Source organism: Drosophila sulfurigaster, chromosome 2R (genome assembly GCF_023558435.1).
Source record: "Drosophila sulfurigaster albostrigata strain 15112-1811.04 chromosome 2R, ASM2355843v2, whole genome shotgun sequence".
Classification (NCBI taxonomy): domain Eukaryota; kingdom Metazoa; phylum Arthropoda; class Insecta; order Diptera; family Drosophilidae; genus Drosophila; species Drosophila sulfurigaster.
This window is the reverse complement of record NC_084882.1, coordinates 21,832,032-21,848,383: the sequence shown is the minus strand read 5'-3', so window position 1 is coordinate 21,848,383 and position 16,352 is coordinate 21,832,032. Positions and strand designations below refer to the sequence as shown.

General features: G+C 41.1%; 1 protein-coding gene and 1 long non-coding RNA gene across 5 annotated transcripts; one reads left to right on the top strand and one right to left on the bottom strand.

Annotated features, from left to right (window-relative positions):
- Positions 1–10,986: 10,986 nt before the first annotated feature.
- LOC133836906 (uncharacterized) lies at positions 10,987–13,325 on the bottom strand. The gene is made up of 3 exons (XR_009893757.1): positions 13,204–13,325; positions 12,514–13,146; positions 10,987–11,866 (listed from the first exon to the last, which is right to left on the bottom strand). It is a non-coding gene; the product is annotated as an uncharacterized LOC133836906 (long non-coding RNA).
- On the top strand, positions 13,279–15,537 carry LOC133836905 (uncharacterized). 4 transcript variants are annotated; one of them, XM_062267505.1, is made up of 4 exons: positions 13,279–13,418; positions 14,096–14,354; positions 14,429–14,780; positions 14,836–15,537. In XM_062267505.1, the coding sequence occupies exons 2-4, from the start codon at positions 14,120–14,122 to the stop codon at positions 15,353–15,355; spliced, it is 1,107 nt and encodes a 368-aa protein (XP_062123489.1). In that variant the 5' UTR covers positions 13,279–13,418; positions 14,096–14,119; the 3' UTR covers positions 15,356–15,537. The 4 variants fall into 4 exon arrangements, with proteins under 4 accessions (XP_062123489.1, XP_062123488.1, XP_062123490.1 ...); XM_062267504.1 differs by having other exon boundaries at positions 13,280–13,422; positions 14,103–14,354; XM_062267506.1 differs by lacking the exon at positions 13,279–13,418 and adding an exon at positions 13,632–13,752.
- Positions 15,538–16,352: the final 815 nt, after the last annotated feature.

The following is a 16,352-nucleotide window of genomic DNA, read 5'->3' as shown; positions in this document are numbered from 1 at the left end:
ATTCACGAGGTGCCCCAAAGATCTGATACCCTTGCTGATATATTACGCCAACACAGCCATATAGAAGGATAATCTGAGATTTAATTCAGTTCATGTGATCGTCGGATAACATTTAAGTAACCATTAGATCTGCTTGATTATACTTTTGTTTTCAACTAAGCTCTTTTAGTATATGATCTTGAATTGGTTTTCTATCAGCCAAGCTATTCACTTCATCTTATAATCTTTTGGATAAGATTAAATGGATATAATTTAGTTGAGTTTGTTCTGACGACCAGAAACCTGCATATGAAATGCGCTCCTACAAAACAATTAAACCATTATTTTACAGACAACATTATTTGTATACTTTTAGTAATTAATCTGAAGTATGGCTTATAAAACCCTTTCTTAACCTCTTATATTTTGTTAATTCGAATAAATATTTTCATTAACCTTCTCAAATTCGTAGAACTGCTTTTGATTATTATAAAATACGTGCTCTCATAATAACACTCTTAGTTAGAGTATACAAAAAATAAAAGAAACGTGGACTGTGAGGTCCTACTGATTGTCAGATACTAACAGACAGGAAGACTGTGAACAAGCAGAGTGAAGTGCAGCTTTGGACTTGCGTTCAATGAGGATCTGTGCTTGTAATTTCAATCGTTCACATGTTGTTCTTGTCTGATTCTGTTTGTTTTGATATGTTTTTTTGTGATCATAAACTTGCCCTGATCACTTTAAGTAGCTTTTTCGTTTATAAAATTGCCGAAATTTACGCAAACTGTCTCAGAGTGCGGAAAGTACGTTTCCCTCTCTTCGTGGCTGTGTGAGAAACAAAAGGTCTTGACGATCGGTCTGATTCACCAAGGCGCTGTAGATCAATGTCATGTTTATGCTTTTTTTTTTTTATCAAATTTATAACTTTATTAAAAATATGAACGTATGACGGGGATGCTGTGATCGGTTCAAGATCGGTCAACCTACTGCTCGCAGTTCAATTGACAGATTGAACCCGATTCCAACAAGTAAGACAGATACAGTCGTGAGTGCTTGAGCAATATTGTGCGGTATTTACTTTAATATATATATATATTAATATATCGCAAAAATACTAAAATTATATCCAATTTTATTATAAGTATATTGACACAGTACAATAGTAAAAATATACCATAGAGAGCAGAATATACCAGATTGCCAGCCAAAGCAACTAAACAAACAATTAAAAAATTTGAAACAATCTTAATATGCGTGCAAACATAACAAGTGCTGACGAAAATTATATCTATATTTCTTATAGTCTCTGAGATCTAGGTGTTCATACAAACAGACGGACAGACAGACAGTCGGACATGGCTATATCGTCTCGGCTGTTGACTCTGATCAAGAATATATACTTTATGGGGTCGAATATTTATTGAGGTCAAGATCAATTTATATTTGCCTTCATAGAATCATATTCAAAATCCTAGAATATATAAACATATAGAATTCAAATATTGTTTTGCTGATTGAAGTCTAATGCTTAACAAGATCGTTCGACCAGAGTACTTCTAGGCTTTTCTTATATTTTCTCGGTCACCAGTTGATTGATCTGCTCACATCATCCAGCATATTCTACACGAAATGTTTAAGTTTAACCCTCAAATTGTTCGGGTGAGCTAAATAAATTGCTTGGAAAACATAAACAAATTACAAACAATTAATAAAACAGTTTGGGTGTGTGTACTTTGCACTGTTAGTGTGGCATGTAATGGCCCATTTGATGGGTGCAGGATATGGGGTGGTGGCTTGTAAACGACAATGTAATAGCTACCCATGCTCAAAGACCCGATAAGCAAAAAACCTTAGACGTAGCCCATCAAAGAAGGGAATTGGTTGAGCTACAGCTACTTCGTCAAAGGTGTGAAGACAGTTTGCAGATTAGACAATTTGCCATGGTTCGTTAGGACTTTGGGCCGTTCGTCGTCGTTGGTTGTTGGGTCGTTGATGGCATATGGAAAATCAAAACATAATTTCCAACGCTTCAATGAATCTGCAACAGGGGCAAAGGGAAAGCCTTGAACCCCGACGATGGGTGCAGAAAGAACTCTTACCGGTTTTCAAAGAGGAGGCAAACTAGTTTCACAGCGGGATCGCTTCTTTCCATTTGCTTTGCTTTACCTTTGTATGTCCCTCTCCCTCTCCTCTGTGTCTTGTGCTTTCTTTGAGCGAGACAATGAGGTTCATTAGAAATGCAGAGGCACACTCACACTCTCACAGTCGTAGGGCATTGGCAGGATCAGACAAAGGGTACAGCTGCGTTGCTTCTTTCAACTTTGAGCTTTGCGGCACGAAATCAATTGGCATTTTCGTGTCGTGCCACTCGTAGCAGCTGTTATCCTGTGGCGCATCCTTTTGCAATTAACAGCCACAGTCAACTGGAGTGGAGATGGGGGCAGCCACGTAAGCAGCAAACCCTGAGTAGAGGAGTAGAGACAGAGCCGCAGGCACGGGTTAAACTCATTAAAGCCAACGCCGGCTGTTGGTCTGCGTACAGTTGCCAAACGCAAGCTGATCGCCTGGCCCGAATGATGGCCCGGGACTCTGTGGCACAAATCAGTCAGTCAGTCAGTCATTTAGTCAGCAAGGCAGTCAGACAACCAGTCAATTGGTCAGTTTGTCAAGCATGCAGTCAACCTGCACACAGTTGCTCGGTCTGCAACTGTTTGTCGGCCTCTTGGCCATCACCTGCCATCGACATCGCCCGGCTCTCAGCCATGTGTCTGCTTGTGTGTATGTTTGTTTGTGTCTGTTAATGTGTTTAATGATGCCTGTGCCATTCGCGCAGTTATGCTAAATTGCAGCTCTGACTGCCCCAGCGATCCACTCTTCGCTGCAATCCACGCGGTGGCACATGTCGCTGCCACTATGCCACAGACGCTTGCCACTGCCTCTGCCTCGTGCGACGCGTCATCGATTGTCCTGCATGTTGTATGCGATCTGCGGGCTGTCTCCTCTGTCTGTGTCTCTTTCTAGCCACGCGCCCTGTTGATCGGAATAAAACTTTCCACATGATTTTTACCTTTTTTTTTGCCATGCAGTTCCGTCCTCATTCAGCACCCTTGAGTACTGATCACCGACCACCGATCGATGTTGCAACTGCGCCTTGGGAAAGCACCTGCCAACATCATCAGCTCAACTCAAATTCAGCGCAAAATGTGGGCCGCCCTAATGGAGTTGTCTTGCGGGCTTTAGGGCAGATTCGGGGATTCGCTCACAGGTTTCGGGATTCGGGTTTTGCCATTCGACGGCATTTGGTATTTGTTCATCTTTTGCGACTTTTCAACTTTTTCTGCCGCAGGCTACATCGCATTAATAACTAAAATTTTACCTAATTATTTTCATATTTTATTTAAAACTCTAATAAATGCCCCCCGATTGCAGCTCTTTGGAGCTGTGGACGAACTGCAAATGCCATGGGCAATATATGAAAGGGGGCATGTCTTTGTCATTCATTAGGGACAACTCAAGGAATCTCGGAGGTGCCATTATAAAGCTACAAAAGCGGCAAGACTTTTACCCAAAATGATCAGTCTGCTGTTGGAATGCTTATTTGAGGGTTTCGCTGTGATCTGAACAGCAATTTCATCAGCTGTTATAAATACGTATTTTAATGTAGTGTAAATGTACTACTCTGTAGTTCTTGTTTATTTCAGGGATTTCTACAATTTTCTTCAACATTCTAATTAAAACGTCTCTCAATTGTAGGGCATATTCAGTTCGGCGCATGCGCTATAAGCAAACTCCCTAACGCAAGATCGATGAGCTCCTCTTTGTAGTTTGTAGCGAATGCTGCTTCTGCTGCTGATGGCTGCTGCCTTTTGTCGCTGAACGCAGGCAAAGCAACAAAAAAAATGTCCGTTATTATGCATTGTAGTAGAGATGACAGCGTGCCGATACATGACTAACTTTAGCAGCATCGTAATTCACGCATGTTTTCGTGAACTTAATTAGTTAACGACAAATGAATATTACTATTTATGAAGAATTTCGTTCATAAGCAAGCACATAATAAGCATTTGAGCCTCGCTTCATCATGCCTTCGTGCTCGTTCTTCGTCGTGTCAAGACACATCGGCTTGCGCCCATCGCTATCGCTGCTTTTGTAGTCGCATCTTTGCCTTCGCCTGGCAGCCAGCCTGCTGCTTGCGTCGCTGCCGCCTGCTCGAAGCAGCAGCAGAAGCAGGCAGGCAGAGAAGCAGCAGAAGTTCTTCTTCTTGTTAGACTGTGGCTGACGCTTTCGAGCGACGTTGTCGCTGAAGCAGGAATCAATTGCGCGCGCACCATCAGCGAGGACGGTTGTGGCAAAAGAACTCTTAAGGAATTCTGTCTCACATCGCGGCCCTAGCGGTTTAAAATGATCTCTCGTGTTTGACTTTGGAAACGAACGCGACTTTATCTCTTTTAAGGTTTGTGAAGTTATGTGTGACTTTGTGTTTTGTGTTTGTTTGTGTTCGTGTTACACTCGTTTTTAAATGTAAGGCGACAAAGACAAAGTGCGCTGAACGTAAAGACGAAAAAATAAAATACAAAAACTAATTGTGTGTTAAGTGCAAAGAGACATGCAAAAAATATGCCAAGAACAACATTTCGAGTCGGCTCAACTGCAGTTGCAGTTGGTGCAAAGTTTACAGCTACGAAAAAGGCAGCTTGCAGTTTACGATTCCGGTGGGTGCGGCGAATGTGCCTGTTGTCGTTGTTGTTGTTCTTGATCTTGAACTCACGTTGAGGCCGAGGCCAAATCTCCAGCGAACAGCAAGTGCAGCAGCACGACAAGGAAAAGAGGAGGAAAAAACGACGACGCAGCAGCAGCAGCCATTGCATTTCTTTTGATTGCTTGTGTATCATCTTCGGGGATCTTGGCAAAACGCCTTCGCCTGCGACGACTTCGTCTTTTGCCTGCACACTCTTCGCCCACTCGTCCGTTAAATTTTCGTCGCCGAAATGCTTTTCGGTCGCTCCTAAGTTGTTGTTGCTATGTTTCGTTAGTTCTTTTTTCGGTGATGAAGAACAACGTAGAAGCAAAGGAGGCGTTGGAGACGAAGAGACACTATGCACTCAAAAGGTAATCTTATGCTAGAGTTATAAAACTGCCGTTAGTTTTTATGTTTAACCGTTTGACGTTTGGGTGCAGCAGCAACTCCAACTCAGCCTTAGCCTTAGAGAAAGAGAGAGAGAGAGTCTCAACGCTTTACGTTATTCGTTTTACAGCAGTCTGTACAAAGTCCAAATTCCGTATGTTATGTTTGACCATCACATCAACCATCAGCCAACTGACGCTTGCAGTTTGACATTCATAGACACAGAAAGCTTTGCATTTTGCAGCTTATGACGCAATAAATAAATGACGAAAGAGAGGGGACACTGAGTATGAAAAATACCCCTGGGCGAAGTTTTAACGACGCAAAAAAGCTTATTGCTATGGGGAAATGTTGGTGAAGGGGTCGCGTTCAGTCGGCTGTTGCCAACCATTTATTTCATTTGAGCGAAAAGTACAAAGAAGTGGTTCATTGTGCTTAAGTATTTTTGAGTATTGTGACTCATCCTCACCCCCAACATTGCTATACGCGTTGGTTTGCGCGCCAAGGCAAAAATGAACAAGAATCAAAGCAACAAAAGGGCAGCCCAGAAAATAGAGAGAACGAGAAAGAAAAAGAGCATCACTCGTATCACGTGTGTTGCCAACTTCACTCAGTTTTGCTCTGCGTCGCAGCTTCTGAGCTCCCATGTCAGCGCCTTCATTATTATAATTTTTATTGCTTTTGAATAAATCAAGAAACACACATAATACATAAGAGTCTATGTGTATACACTTTTTATATTCGCATTAAAAGGCACCTTTTTGGAAGCTTGCACTAATTTCACAAAATGTTGCTGCTGATCCTTTTTTTTATGTGTTGCGCGCATTTCCGTTACTGATTTTTTTCTTTATTGTTAATGTTGTTGTTCCTCTTTGAGGTTCGCTTTTGTTTTTGTGCCAAATCATTGCCACAAATACTGAAACATGAGGGAAACATGAAATGTCTGTGGTTTGCATACAAATTCATTAGTGCCGCAGTGTCAATGGTGATTGCAACAACGACGCCGTTAAGGAACTGACTGACTGACTGACTGACTGCTTGCCTCCTCCTACTATTCCAATTCCCATTTCCCCACCTCACACATCCACTCAACATCCATTGGACCCACACAGCTTTTTGTTGCGTTTTTGTATTTTGTTTTTGTTTTTTGGGTTCACAGTTCCAAGAATTCTGCAGCGCACCTTTGTTACAGACCGGCAAGAGTTCGCCAGGAGGAACTCACACGGCGTTACCATCAAGTTCTTGTTCTTCTTGCTTTTCTCTGGAATTGTCTTTGAGGCTTTCTTTAAAGTGTTGCAAAGTGTTGCTTTAATAACCTAATCTTAATTATGGGATATCGAAAGATAGCTCCGATATCTTGCCAAATATATGCACCAAGTTAAACCCTTTGTAACGAAATTCATTGTAGAATTACAAAACGAATTTGTCACAGTCTACGTTACAGATTTCGTTGTAACCCTTTCTCAGTTTCTTGACAAACTATATCTCTACGGCTTATCTACTTTAAGCTGAAAACTGAAACAGAACCCCAAACAGATTTTGTTTTCCAACCACAACTACTGGAGCTGTGTACGTCTTATCGCACATCTATCTCTATTAGGCAGGCCACGTGATCCAGATCCATTGCTTATATAGATCGCTGTCTGTCTCACATAAATTAGACACAACTTCAACACTTTTCGCCTTGCGACGAGCCAAGAATTTATGAAGTTCAAATTATTTTTTCCTTTTATTTTTTTTTTTTGCTGTATTTTGTTGAGCTGCCCTTTTTTCCGCTTACTGTGTGTAACCAAAAATGTGACCCGAAACTCGTTCTGCACGACAATTTGGCCACTAATTTTGGGGCTGCCATACCCAACCAAATACAGTTGTCGGTAAAATTTTATTGATCTTCTGGGCAAAAATATAAAATTGTTTCATGGTCGTCGTCGCCGTCGTCGTTGGCAACGAAATCGAAAACGAAACGCAGCTTGGAATCGAATTGAAACCCCAGGACCATAGAGGACTTGACTCGATCTTGGAATTGAAGTTGAAGTTGAAGTTGGAGCTACTTCTCTCTGTTTCTCTGCAGACGTCGTGCCGATAACAACAAATACACACGCTGGTTTAGGAGCCACTGTCCAGAGCAGAGCAGCTGCCGCAGATCGCCAAAAAGGGCAGTCGAAAAATATTTTTATCTTGATATTTTGCTTGTTGTTGTTGGTGTTGTATTTTTTTGCCCGTTCTAAATACGCCAAGAGTTGCTTTCGAAGCATAAATATATGTCTTTAGTGTGGCATGTCTGGTTGCGTTTTTGGAACTTGGTAAATGGGCCAAAAAGGGGCTCCGTGCTTGACAAGGAGCCGAACGAAACGAAACCAAGCTGTTTTTGAAGCAGCCCAGCGCCGAGTGCCGGCCGTCTGCCAAAATTCATGGAATTAGTTAACGATTAATGATTGGATATTGATTTCGCTTGTTCGAGGTCTCGACTCTCTCAGATATGCTTAGCCTCAGCAGTTTCTCTATATACAATATATACTATATGCATGATATGGGATTCTCCTCAACCGAAAAGCATTTGGCGCTTTCCACTTTTGCAGTTTTGTAAAATTGTAATTTACAGATACTTCCACAATGTGCTTGTTGTCCGTTCTTCTCCATTCTCGGTTCATAAAATTTTGGTGTATTTTTATTGGCTTGACGAACTTTCTTCGTGCATGGTTTTAACCAATTTTATCTTTACGATCGTCACTCACATAAAACACACAAATTGAATGCGAGGAGAGAACAGACGCAGTAGAGCGGAGACCAAGGGGAAGACAGTAGGAAGAGGTAGCTACAACAAAAACAGCTTCCCAGGTAGTTTAGACGCAAAGCTTGGCTTCTTTTTTTGCTTCTTCGCATCTTTCATTTTTTCCATTGCCGCTTCCTATGAAACTTAATTTGTGGTGCTGCTCCTTAGCCGCATATCAAATTGGCGCTATCGAACACTACACACAGACACACACACACACACGTGCAGACTCAACAATGCCCCACATAACTATGGGGCAGCCTTCTTAATAATAAGCGTCGCACACCAAATTTGCTTAGCTCTTTGAAATTTGTTGTTCTTCGCCTGCGCGAAATTTGAGGCTTAAATTCCTCAAAGATCTTTTCATCCAAAGCTTCCACACACACACACACACACATACACACTTAGACAGCATAATTGGAACACATTTAACGCCACGTTTTGTAGAAGCCTCGAGCAGCAGCAGAATCAGAGAAGAATCTCTAAAAATCTGTCGGGCTGAAATTTGTGTGAGAACTTGGATTCTACGAGTATCTTGCGGGATTATAACTGGGCGCAAATTTTGCCGCTAATGATTTGCTTACTGACTTGGCAACAAGTATGTGTGTGTGTGTGTCGTCCGTGTGTGTGTGTGTGTGTGTGGAAAGGCCTATTAATTGCATTTTAAGCAAAGCTGCTTGACTTTTGAGAGTCTCAGCAGGCTCTAGTAATTGAGTTGTTAGCCATTTAGTTGTGCCCCCCTCCTGCGAAGAGTTCTCGTTGCAATCTTTGAGTAATTTTATTGCTAACGAGGCGTCTTGCACTTGTTGCAATTGCCTGCAGTTACAATTCAAATGCAAATATCTCAGAATTTCTGTGTACTTTCTTTTTTTTGGGAACTTTACAGAAATGATGCCAAGTTCAATTTGTCGCTTGCAAAGCTTAAACTTAGAACTGATTAGAAAAATACTTAATGTACCTTATCAAAACCGAAAAGTAACAGGAAATGACTTCCAAATGTTTAAACTTAACACAAACCAGATGTAGCATTATTAATACGGCAAACAATTGCGAAATTTTAATTTGGAAAACGGTATCGCTTAAATCATATAATTCATGTAGTTGAAGCAACCCACACGCAAAGCTCTCTAGCTGCAGCGTTTAGGTATTGTATGCCTAATTTGGAATAGAGAGAAGAATATGAAAGAAGACGAAGCAGATGCCAAGGCCAATAAAAACAGGCAACTCTCTAATCGCTGGCCATTTGCATTGATTGCAAGCAACACAATTGCCAAACTGACGCCCAGTGCATTTCAAACTGCAATGTCCAGTCAGAACATATATGGATGCATATACAATGTCTGTTTGCTGGAGCATTGCTCGTATATTATGCCATAACAATATCATCGAAATGACCATGCAGTGCAGACGAGAGAGAGGGGAACGTGCAGCATATGGGAATGGGAAATGGTTTTGTGCGCATTGCAGGCCGGCAGGAGAGTTGCCCACTTATTTGCAGCAACTAATATTAAAACACCGTTATGCATATCAGCCACACACTCACACACTATCCACATCCAGATCCAGATGTAGCATATCGACTCACAACAACTGGCAAACTGGCAGTTCGCTCTCTTATGCCGATTGGCATTGGCATCTCTTGGCCATCCATGGACGTAACCCTTTAATTATGGCTCAGCAAAGCACAGCAGAGACGCAGCAACAGGCAACAGGCTTAGAAGACAACAAAACAAAAGCGTAGACAACAACGAGTGCAGCACGTCAACGCCTTTCGAATGGCACTCGCCCATATACATATATCGGGTACTATATAGTACACTCGCTAGCCTCCGCAGATACTACAGCAGATACTCTATGGGATACTTTCTAAAAACAGCACAAAAACTGTCCAGTCATATAAATGGCCTCGCCATGTGAGTGTGAGTGCAAAAAAACAAGTTGCAACCGCCAAAAAAAAAAAAAACAAAACAAAAAAAATTGAAAGAAAAGGGGAAAAACTGACAAAAAATGGGCAATGCAAGGCAGCTTAATTGCATTTCGATTACGTGGATAGAACCGAATTTGCAAGCAAATCAAAGTGTTGCAGTTGCGCAGCAAGCAGCGAGCAGCAGCCTGGCAACAAACGGTAGAGAAAGCACTCGGCAACAAAGTAAATGTTGCACCGGGAACAGGCCCACAGCAACACACAGAAGGAGGCTGGGCCGACAGTGCCACCAAATAGACAACAGATGAGACAGCCCAGGCACAGCCCAGTTTCAGTTCCAGCCTCAGTCTCAGCCTCAGTCGCAGTCGCAGTCGAGAGTCCCAGTGCCAACTTCGTTGTAACGCCTTTTTTAGTGCGCTCAAGACAAGAAAACTGGTTTCCTGCCTCCTCTGCCAAGGCACAAATTGTAACAGTCCAGAGTAACAGAGTGTGCCTCTCTCAGAACCTTTCTAAGTCAGTCTCGGACTCAGTCTCGGTATCAGTCGCAGTCACCACACCGTTTCAGTCCTAGGCTTAGGCTTTGGCCATTTAATACAGTTATTTTTTGTGTGCAGCGTGCAGACGCAACAAACAGGCCTGAGTCCAAGAACTCTTTTTGGCTGGCAGCTATTGAGACGATTTACCTGGTCGATCCCCCTCTATATATATACATATATACATTGTAGTAGTAGTTTCCTATAACCTGTCAATGCATTGACGCAGAGTCATTAAAAATGATTCTTCTCAAACTAGAACAGACAACACACCATCATCATCATCACCATCAGCACCATCGAGCCTCCAACACAACACAACACACCAACCAAGCAAGCAGCTAAACAGACAAAAGGCTGTTCGCAATCATAAGCCAGCAAGTTTCATAATATTTGGGGAGACACCGACTATGAAATATCCTGTTAGTCCCAACGGTTGGGGATGAAATGAATGAGTTTGAAGCTGCTTGTTTTGAATCTCAGAAACTATTTTCAAGTACTTTGACAACAAATATTACGAATTTCTCAAATACTGTAGTAAAGGCATAGATATTCTAGTTTGAATTTCAATATAATAATCTTTAGATATTTTTAAACATTAAAAAAATTTGATTTGATTACATTTTATAGTAATTTAGCAATTAAAGCCATCAGCTCAGTGTGAAATTTAACATTCTTGAAGACAAGCCAAATGATGAATATTTCATTTTATGTTTTAATAATGTTTAAATAATTATGTAGTTTGCAGTGGTTTGCTGCTGAATCTATTAAATAGTAAATTCATTTTTTATAAGCTTAACAAAGCAGTTTGTATTGATTGTTAAGCTCTTGAAATGGCAGGAATATAATCAAACTAGTTGTGGCATCGATTCTCTGCTCTACCTGCTCTGGATCACACACTCCCCCAGTTCTCGACTCCAACTCGTCTGAAGCCTGAAGCAGCTGTAGTTGCCTGCTCGAGGTGCTTGCGCCGTTCACGCGTCGTCCATTCTTTTGGAGTCTGCATCTAGAGGTGGGTTAGGTAGTGGCTTGGTTGCTTGTCTATTGCCTCTTGGTTGTGCTGGTTGCTGCCAGTTGTTAGCCTGGCCTGGCCTGGCCCCATTGGCACTGATGGCGTTGATGTTGATTCAGTCGTGTCAGCTGTTTGCTTAAGCAAATATTATTACATGATATTGTGCCGCTTTGTTGCTATTCAATGAATTATTAGTTATTTCAAATTTATGTGGCATTTTGCTTTATACTCTTTCTCTCTTTCTCTCCTGCTCTCCCGCTCTCTCACTCTGTTTCTATTTCGTTATCGCGCCGTCTATTTGCGTTTCCGCTTTCCGTTATTATTGGCCTGGGACGGCAACGGCAACGGCGACTGCTTTGCGATTCCTTCTTCCATTGAAGAATGGAGAGCCAAGTCTTAAGCACGAACTGGGGCTGGGTCTGGGGCCGATTGAACTCGCTTCTTATTCATGCTGTTGCTGTGCTCTTGTTGTTGTTGTTGTTGTTATTGTTGTTATAGTTGTTGGGGGCGTATTTGCCTAAGAAAAATAAATAAATATGAATTTATTGCAGTGTTTGTTCGTTTTCGACTTCTTCTCTCCCTTCTCCTCCTGTTCCCCATTATTCATTTCCAGTGTGTATGTCATTAAACTTAAAGCTAATGCCCGTTGCGATCATATAAACAAATTCCTGCTCGAGAGCTCCCCCCTTTTTTTTTGCTGAAGATAAGCGACATAGAAATACGCTGAACCAAAAAGAAAAAAAATTAAATAAAAACTGTCGCGCTTTTTTTCCCCAACCCCAAATCCCAGAGCCAGTGTCAGAAGCAGCCCCACTCAGCACTCAGAGGCATTTGCATATGTGTGTGTGTAACTATAAAAAAGTGCTCGAGTAACTTTGATTTTTCTGCTGCTCTCAGCTGAACTCAGCCCTAAAAAATACATAATTGCCGCCAACGGATCCAATGGTCCAGCAAAGAGCCTCTCAAGATTCTACGAAATTTATCACGCTTTGGATTTCAAATTTTGTCGATGTTAGCCAACTGTTAATGGACCCCCCTCCCAGCCATACAATACCATACATACACACTCACATACTTATCAAGCAAAGAATGATCTTTTGTAGAAGACTCTTTGAGGCGTAAGTAAAGGGCATTTAACGCTTGATTTGCAGAGTTTAAATTTACCTGTTGGGTACTTTAGTTTCTCAGCTTGATCCCTCTCTCCATCTCAAACATCCTTAGCGACGTTCCTATTGTTCTCAACAACGCCCGCACAACAAAACCATGTTCAATATACATACAAAAAAAGGAGGCATCAGTCTTATGGAGAGCCCTTCCTCAAGTAGGGGCGGAAATTTAATATGAAATACATTTTTTCTGCATGTTTTTGAAATATGAGATATTTCGGTACTGATCCACTGCTCTGCCTACCTGTTCATCCATTTTATTTTTTTTTAGTTTGTATTTGTATTGAACAGAATAATTATATTGTAATTTGGTCGCATATTCTCTTGGTACTTGTGAAACTCTATACCAAGTGTGCAGATCAAGGAGTTTCGCAGTACGTAAGAATAAATCACATGAATTGCTTGTAGGACGGGAAGGTGTCAACGTTTTGTTTTATAAATAAACATTGCACTTGTCCCGGCCTATGAGCGGTTTGTGCATCAACAAAAAATTATTTTTTCTATTGTATATATTGTTAATAATCTATTGCATCCATTTTAATGCGCTTGTTTTACTTCTTATCATTACAGCTTCTTTTAATTCAACTTGGTACAGTTGCGCTTAATGTCAGCGAATGCAGTACAGCCCAAACTGTAAAATACAAAATGTAGAACTGTACTTATTCTGGTTTGTTAATTTGAGAATTACCTGTTTTAGTTAAATCAAGTTGACAAAAATGTAATAGGAAATTTCAACGCACGTAATTTTTAAAAAACAGCATTTGTACAAAATAAAAAATCAGTTAAACATTGTAATTTGTTCTACATACATGACTATTGTGATATTAATATTTATTTTACGTCTTCACTACGAATCGAATTTTAAAAGCAATAAAAACAATTTGTGATAAAAAAAAAAACAAGGTATGTATTACATAAAGCGGATACAAAATTTATAAAAAACAAAATCGTTTATAGACCTTAAACAAAAATAGAAGCTTTAAAAAACGCGCGTTTCCCAGCTGTTTAGTATTTTTATGTTGGTATTTTAGTCTCGCATTTTGTTTTGTGCTGTTGGTTTGGTGCATTTGGTGGTTGTAGCAGCGTCGCTGTCGCTAGTGGAAAATGACAACAACAACAACAACGGACGCAAGCAGACGATTGCCCGCCCGCCTGTTGTTGTGTGCCTTTTTTTCCACTGTGTTAAATATAAAAAACAAATTGAAATTAAATAAAAATATTCCGCGTGCAATTTAAAGTAAGTTTAATTCGTAGATGAAAAGATAGTAGCGCTTAGCAGCTACTGGTGTTAGAATTAGCCAATTTACTTTTGTATATGTAAATATATACACATATAAATATATCCCCGGTGCGGTGATAAATATTTTTTTATTTTTTACTTTGCTTTTGCTTGATTTTTTTTTTGCGCGTCGCTTTGCTTGGAAATCGTAGCAGGCAGACAATAAGTTTTGTAGCTTGTATTTAGTTTTATTTTATTTGCTTTCTGTTGAACAAATTATAAACTAAAAAATACATAAGATAAGCAATATTTTATTAGAATGTTGAACTGGAATTTATTAAGTTTGGAATTTATTAAACAGTTTGTAGACGTCGATACCACAGACATGGAGCGTGCCTCATCCCCCATGTTACAACTACATGCACCGACGCTCGTGCAACCGCCAAAGAGTCGAGGCAGACCTCGGGCGTCGTATGCGCAAACCGGTGAATTTGATTTGGGTTTGATAAGAGAATATCGCTCACGGCCCGCACTTTATGATCGGAACAACAAACGCTTTAAGGATAAAGTCTATTGTGCTCAGCAATGGATGCAAATGTCCCACAAACTTGGCTATGAGGGTAAGTTTGAACAGAGAATGATTAGAGTTAGTAGTCAAATAATAATTGACTTGTAATATTCATCAAATCGACAGTTTCAACGCTACGTGAGCGCATGATCACATTGCGAAATCGTTACAATATCGAGAAGCGACGTCTCGAAAATCTATCTGGTACATCTGGTACACCAATGGTGTCGCAGTGGCCACTATACGAGAATCTCAGTTTTTTGTCTGAACACATACGATCGAGGCGATCGTATAAGATGATGCATAAGCTGGAGAACCCGCACGAAGACGATGACGATGAGGAGCCCTTCGATGTCGATGACATGCATAGCGAACTAAATGGTCATGCTAAACGGATTAAGCATGAGCAGGAACACGACTATGATGATGGAGAGATATACGATTGCGATCGTCAGTTGCCAGTGACCACAGTACTCAAGTAAGTGAAGCACATTCCTTTCTGATTTTGAATGAATCTAATTATTCAATTGCAGCATACCACACAACACTCAAATATTGAGCCAGGAAGACTACAGCTCGCAATTGAATGGCAGCGATACGCTAAATGGCGAAAGCGATCACTTGGATGGACTGCATCAACCGGAGTTGGTGTTGGCAGCTGCTAAACACAAACGTATGCAGTCCATGCATGCGGCGGGACAGGCAATCTCTAGACGGCGGCTCAATGCGCCTACCTCATCAGGAGCAGCAGCAGCTGCATTAAAACCAGAACTAGAAGAATCGGCATTGTCTGCAGGCGTTACATCTTTAGCCAATCCCAAGTATAAAGCCTTTGGCGAATTCATGTCGCATGTCCTCACCGAATTGCCTTCGTCGACATCTATGCGTTTGATTGCCAGCTTTTCTAATGAGCTAACCCAGGCAACAATTGCCTATGAGCTCAGCCAACAGCCACCACAACAGTTGCCAACACAACAGCAACAACAGAAGCAACAGCAGAAGCGGGGATCCGCAGATCAGCAGCCAAGTAGCATGGATGAAACGGATGAATAGGAATTTAGCATTAAGACCACAATCACTTACACATGTAATATCTACATTATAATTTCTTACATAGGCCACAACAAAAAAATAGTGGGTGGGATATGGGGGAGAGAGTTAGGAGGCCTTATAAATTAGAGGCCCCTCTCTATATGCCAAAACGAATAAAACCAATGTCAATAGTTCCAGATCGAGGCGTTCTTTGTCGATTGGCAGGCATGCGCATAGAATTGCATTAACGCCTATGAATTTAAAGATTGCAGTGGCTGAAACCGACAAATGGTGATTGATTATTGGACGCAATTTAAGAAATCCTTGCCCCAAGCCAGATGTGCATTTGTTTTTCTTTTTTCCACATTTTTTGTTTTGTTATTAATGCGTCTATATTTTAATTAAATTGCAGCCTCGCAATGGGCAGATCTAATGACAGTGTTTAAGCCACACTTGGAGGCAGCGATGCGACGGCGACGACTTTCTTGGCTTATTGATATTATTATGTGGCAAGAAGTGTGTGTATGCGAGTGTGTGTATGAGTGTATATGTGCAACATTAAAACGTCACCTGATGTAGGTCGTGCCTGGTGCATATTTGTGGTTATGCGAAATACATATTGCACTAGTCCCGGCCTGCAGTGAGTGTCGCAAACAACGAAATCTGGTGGCATCGCATACGATGCTTGATTGTATATTCGCATTCGTGTTCCGTCACTGTCAGTGGCAAGTAAGGAAGGCAGGCAACAGCCTGCCCTGTAATTATATAATTTAATCAAATTACTTGCATATGTTGCCAAAAAACCAAAACGAAAAGAAACGTAACGAGAAAAAGACAAGCCCGAAGAGCCTCGAAACCGCAAGGAAAACAACTGCGACTCAAACCAACTTAAGTGCAACATTTTGACAGTGAAATGTGATTATGTGTGCCGTGTGCGTGGCCAAAAGAAAGATATTTGAGTATTTTAGCATTCATCATCATTACTCTTAAGCGAGCCTCTGTCGGCTGCAGTTTAAAT